The 6,295-nt window shown below is 36.3% G+C and overlaps 1 protein-coding gene across 1 annotated transcript; it reads left to right on the forward strand.

Moving 5' to 3' along the window:
• Nucleotides 1-224: 224 nt before the first annotated feature.
• On the forward strand, nucleotides 225-2,716 carry LOC142176663 (uncharacterized). Its single transcript, XM_075244777.1, has 2 exons — nucleotides 225-946; nucleotides 2,559-2,716. Exons 1-2 carry the CDS (start codon nucleotides 448-450, stop codon nucleotides 2,606-2,608), a joined length of 549 nt encoding a protein of 182 aa, XP_075100878.1. The 5' UTR covers nucleotides 225-447; the 3' UTR covers nucleotides 2,609-2,716.
• The last annotated feature ends 3,579 nt before the right edge of the window (nucleotides 2,717-6,295 follow it).

Raw genomic sequence — 6,295 nt, forward strand, 5'->3', positions numbered from 1 at the left:
GTATTTTTATAATTTAGTTTTAGAGAAATAAAAGAAGAAAAGAGAGCGAAAATATAAAGAAAGTCGGAATTGAGCCTCTTCTTCAAATTTAAGCCACAAGCCCAAAAAATGGCCCAATCTTCCCTACGACCCAGTCCATTTCGAACTGGGTCGACCCAGTCCATAACCCAAAAGACCCAAACCCCCTTTTGTCTTTCATTTTTTACAAAACAAAAACAAAACAAAAAAAAAAATTAAAAGAAGAAAACCCTAAAAACACTAAACCAATCCGCCACCCCTCCCATCATCTTCTTCTTCCCCAAAGCTCCAAAAACCATGGCCGCCCCTCTCTTATTCCCTTCATCCCCACACCACACACACAACCACGTCGACAACACACACTCACACACAACCACGTCGACGTAGCACACACACAATCCGCGGCTTCACCAACATGAACGACCATCCATGTTCGATTCCTCCATTGTCGCTTCTGTTGCATCGTCTGCTTCTTCTTCTGCTGCTGCACGTCGAGCAGTTGGTTCGAAGCCACTCCGTCGCCACTGTTTTGTCGTCAACCAAGCAGACCACGCTGTTGCTTCTCCGTCGCAGCTGCTGCCCGTGTCCGCCATTGACGCAGCCATTTCTGCTCCTTCACCTGCTGCTCGACGTGCGCTGCTGCCTCTTCGCCATGACCAGCACTGCTGTTCACGTTTTTGTTACTGTGTTGCTGCTATTCCGTCGCTGCTGCCTTCCTTCTCGCGTCTAGCCATGGCTTCTACTGTTCACGCAGTTGTGGCTGCATCGTCACTTCATATTCTTCGCGAAAACCCTCCCAAACGCACCCCAACTGCTGCTGCTCACGTTTCCACCATGGACGAGCAAGCTTTGATGCTGCCATGGCCAGCTGCGGACCGCTGCTCCTTCCTCTCCATCTTCTTTGTTTATTCGTCGTTGTTTCGAATCGGTTAGTTGGTTTATGTTTTCAAATTTCGTCCATATTTTTTTGTTGTTCGTTGTTTTTCGGATTCAAAATCGATAAATGATTCAATGTTTGTTTTGTTTGTCCGTAGTTGAAATAATTTTAGTTTGTTCATATGTTTCGTTAAATTAATTTTCAGATTTCAAAATAGAAGTTTAATTAGTTGTTTTCATGTTTATTTCATGTTTGTATTATTGTTTAAGTAAGTATTTGTTAGTTTGATGTTTGTTAGATTCAAAGTGAAATTTAATCAACTATTTCTTCAATTTGTTTAATGTGTTTATGTATTGTTAGAAATTGTTAATATTGTTAAGTTCAAGTTTAAGTTCATAATTGTTTCTTCGTCGATCTTGTTATTTGTTTAAAGAATTTAGTTGTATTAAAGGAATATATTGTTTTAATCGTTTAATCCGTCTTGTTTGTTGTCTTAAAATAGATTCATTCATGTTCATACTTTGTTTGGATGATCTTGAATCCGAATTTTGTATAGTTTGATTTCTTGTTTACCATTTATGATTATTGCTTGAATTGTTCTCATAATCTTGTTTAAAGTTTAATATAAGAATTGTTTGTTGTAATGTTGTTAGAGTTGATTTTAAGTTCAATATGATTGAATTTAGAAATCTTCATACTTTGTTTGTTGTTGTTGTTGAATCCGAAAATAGGATTGTTTGTTGCTAAAATATTGTTCAATCAAATTTTAGTTGTTCTTTGTTGTTCAATTCGTGTTCATGTGATTTGTTGTTGAAATATTGTTAAAATCGTGTTCATGTGATATTGTTGTTATGATGTTCATCCATGTTCATATTGTTGTTTGAACATTGTTAGAAATTGATCATATTGTCTATATTTTGGTTAAGTTTGATTAATTGATGTGTTATAGCTGATGGGTAGTTTGGTAAATTTGTAGTACGTTCAGGGGTACTTTGGTAATTTCAGTAAGGTCGGAGGGGGTAGTTTAGGAATTGTACATTTTGAAATTGTTTATTTGAAGCATGGGGGACAAAATGAAATGGGGTGGGTTGTGATATGATTATTTAATATAAAGGGGGACAAGATTTAATTTAAAGGGGAATCTTGCATTATTTTAAATAAAGCATGGGGGACAAAATATAATGGGGTGGTGTGATATGTTTATTTAATGTAATGGGGATGAGTGGAAAGATAATGGGTTGGGTAGAGAAAAAGTATTGATTTAATTGATTAAAAGATTTATGGAATGAGATTATATATATGTGAAGTCTTGAACACAAGACGGAGAGAGGAGAAATACAGAGAGAGAACACCTACAGACGAGAAAAAATACACACACAGATAGAGAGAAAAAACGGACAGAGAATAGAAGAGAGAAAAATTCCGAAAAAATATTTAAGCTTTCAAAATAAAAATAAAAGCTAAAAAATCTACTGCTTTCTTTCTTTGTTTGAAATTAGTATTAATGGTTGTTGTTTCATTTAAAGCTTAAAGCTTTTGTTTTTGGGATTACTACTCCACCGGTCTGTTACCGGTTTGTTACTGTTGCTGGGCAGTTGTTGCTGTTGCACTGTTATTACTGTTGCTGATTTTCATCTTCATTTTCTTTTGCTTCCAATATCAGGTACATATCTTTTAAACTCATGTTGTGAAGAGCTTCAACATGGCAAGTAAATGAAGTTTGAAATTATAAGGATGTCTTCTACTCATTTAAATTTTATTAGTTTAAATTTCAGTTTTGTTTTAGTTGGTTAATATAGTATTAAATCAATTAGTAGATTAGTTCTCTTTCTTAATAACTAATGGCTTAGTTATTTTAGGAACGCGATCAACTCATTTCTTTTAATATATGAAATAATGTCAATGATTTTTTTACAAAATATAGAGTTAAGTGTTTGCAAATAGTCGCATAGGTAGAGAATAAGAATTGGTTTATTTATCTCAAACTCAACCTTTGTAAACAAATTAACCAAGCAATTATAACTTTGGACTAAAAACAAGTATATGAGAAGGATATGGGATTTACAAGCACGAATTGCAACATTTTATGTCAAGGATATGTAGAAATAGAATTCGCATTAAATATAACAATAAAAATTCTTCAGAAACTATTAATTTGTTTATCAAATTAATTCTTTTTCCAGTTTTATATGCGATTCGATTTTTGGATATGTTAATGTTGGATCCACGATAAAAATGGTAGTATCTTTAGTTACATGTTGTTTGTTTCTTTTTCATATCATTAATTCTTTAAAATTTGAATAGTTTTGAGGTATATAATTCATACGCGTAAAATAAGACTTGTAGCAACGCCTAATAAATTTTGAATTCTTTGTCAAGAAATTTGGTGGCATCCCAATCGGTAATTCTCCATGATTCTTACATTTAAAAATAGATGGATGCAATAAACATTTATGGAAAATCTATACTACTATTAAGAATCTTTTGCATGATTAGGGATGCGTTCGCGTAACCTGATTATATTTCTAAAAGCAATTCGAATTATGCGTTCGCGCAACTTCGAATGAACATTTAATAAAAAGGGGGCTCTTCGGAGAATATCAATATTAATTTCATATAACTCGAGATGTGCGGTTCAATATTTAATTATACAAGAGCGACGAACGTTCTTAATTTTATTTTTAGCACAATTTCGAACTTAAGTCTTTTTTTTTATATAATAAAAAATTTCGAAAAATAAATAAATAATACTTATTATATTATCATTGTGTATACGTACGCGTGACACGATTTTCACGTTAAAAAATATTAATAGATAAAACGAATACACGTACGCGTGATTCGATTCAAATAAGGGTCTTTAATTATAAGCAATCTAAATAGAAGCGGTAACAATAAAATCATGCAATAAAAATGTATTTAACAAATCAAAATAATCAAGCCGAATATAACAGTTGAGCGACCGTGCTAGAACCACGGAACTCGGGAATGCCTAACACCTTCTCCCGGGTTAACAGAATTCCTTATCCGAATTTCTGGTTCGCAGAATAATAAACAGAGTCATATTCTCCTCGATTCAGGGATTAAAATTGGTGACTTGGGACGCCTTAAAATTCCCAGGTGGCGACTCTGAAACAAACAAACAAATCCCGTTTCGACTGTCCTTTAATTGGAGAAAACTCCCTTGCGCCCCGCGGGCGCGGTGAAAAGGAGGTGCGACAGCCCTCATGGCCCACACACTTTCCTTTAATTATTCTTGATCCTTTTCTTTCTCAAGACCAAAATGGCCCACATGTTTGAATTTTTCGGCAGCATTCTTTCCCATAGAACATGTAGCAGATTCCATTCCATCTTGCTTTTCAATTAGCAAATCCAAATGGCGCACAAGCATGTTCAAATTAACGCCACTTTTGCCTTTCACCTTTTCGTTTTCCATGTTACCATGGCCCTCTTGTTTGTCAATTATTTCGGCCATGTCCTTATTTATTTCAAATATTTGCTGAGTGTTACCATTATCATCATGTGCAAGTGAGCCCACAATATCAATTACACGCCTATGCTGACCCACATGCTTGTTATTTCTTTGTTGCACACCAATACCGTAAATTTTTTGACCTGATGAGCCCTCATTAAAAGCAGATTCTTCAAAAACACGACTCCCCCTGTCCCATGTGCTGCACAAAGCTACCATCATCACCAAGTGAACCCACAACAACATTATGGTATTCCTTTCCAGCTGTATCATCTCTGTCGATGCCAATTCTTTCCTTTTCCACCATTGTTGCTGCAACTGGATTGTGTACACCACCATGTGCATCTACAGCTACATCATGAGAATCATTGGCAACAACAGATTGAATTTGTCCTGCCCCACTGTTTGATACAGCTTCATGAAGTCTTGTGGCAGTTGCAGGCAGAGTTATCCCATCTGTTGTATCTACTTCAGCAGCCTCCTCTTCAACTTGTCTCTGCCTCACTCGACACGAAATTTCTTTGTTCCCTTGATGTTTGCAGTACGTGCAATATCTTGGAAGATTGTCATAAATAATTTCTTGTTCATGCACGATGGATTTTCCAGTAACTCTATCTGTCATAACAATTTTAACTTTTTTTGGATGTTTGTCCATAAGATCAAGGATTACCTTAACTCTAGCTGCACTAGGTCGAGTTCTCTCCTGAGTTGATTTATCCACAACAAGAACGTTACCCACAACAGATGCAATAGATAACAGTGATCTCTTAGCAAAGAAATTTGGAGGCAAACCTGGGAAGGAAATCCACACGACTGCCATTGAAGTTTCTTCCCTCGGATTAAATCCTAGTGACCATGGAAAAGTTCTAAAGAAAAATTCATCACCTTTTGATTTCATATATCCAGTCGACCTTGATAAGAATTTAACAAAGTCGTTGAATAAATCAAAACGGATCAGCAGATGACAATATTCCAACAGTCCAATATTACATCAACCTTGAATATCGAATTGCGCTGGCAGATTCTTTATGATATCTTGTAATTCTGGTTTGCCGTATGAAAATTTCATCACGACAGCCTGATGCAGTCCCTCTTCTCTTGTAAATTCATTAACCTGGTCCATGGTGAACTCAATCGTTGGATCTCTATGCACAACAACAACAGGAATTAACTCAACTTTGGACACACTGTTTTGTTGAAGTTGTGCTGCGTAGGAGTGTGTTGATTTGGAATTTGTTATAGTTTCAGTAGTGTTTTGATTTGTCTCTCCCACAGCCAAAAGCTGGGGAGAGCTCAACGCAGCCATGGCTGCCAAGAACAAGAGAGGCGCCCAAGTTTAGAGAGAGCCTCTTTGTTTGGAAACATGAAGAGTTTTCAAGCAAAGATAAGGTGAGCCATGTGACTAATTTCTGAATATATTTTTATTCAAAAGGGAAGAAATAAGGATAAGAGAAAAGAGAAATGGTGCAACCGAGTCTTGGTTTAGGACAACCTACATATCCCGGGTTATAGGGGAATCAAGTCGCGTGTAGTTCAAGAAGTTTTGGTAGCTGGTACTACCGAAGAGTTGTGATTTTGCTGCTATTGCTGCTGTTTCTGCTTACTGAACTCCTTATTACACCGTGACAAAATAAAAGAAGCCAGACTAAACTATGATATACGAATTACAAGAATCCTATCTATATCTTCAAACTTGAACTTGCAGTTTCTGCTGCCCTGCTGACTTGTACTCTCTGAGTGAGATTCCTTTGTTGCTGACTTGAATTGCATTCTGAGATGTTTTCCCTTTGTTCTTCAAGTGGGCTCCTAATTGTTGTCTTCCTTTGAACCTTGCTGCTTCCCTTCGTTCTCCAGGTGGGCTCCTGATTACCAACACTTGCGCTACTTTTTCTCGAAACTTGAACTGCTTCCCTTCGTTTTTAGGTGGG

This window comes from Nicotiana tabacum, chromosome 22 (genome assembly GCF_000715075.1).
Source record: "Nicotiana tabacum cultivar K326 chromosome 22, ASM71507v2, whole genome shotgun sequence".
In the NCBI taxonomy this organism is placed as follows: Eukaryota; Viridiplantae; Streptophyta; class Magnoliopsida; order Solanales; family Solanaceae; genus Nicotiana; species Nicotiana tabacum.

Bases quoted from the DNA above. Each gene is read 5' to 3' on its own strand.
- LOC142176663 (XM_075244777.1), top strand. From the start codon at position 448: ATGTTCGATTCCTCCATTGTCGCTTCTGTTGCATCGTCTGCTTCTTCT. The intron at 947-2,558 runs GTTAGTTGGTTT...TTCCAATATCAG, and splicing joins TTCGTCGTTGTTTCGAATCG to GTACATATCTTTTAAACTCA.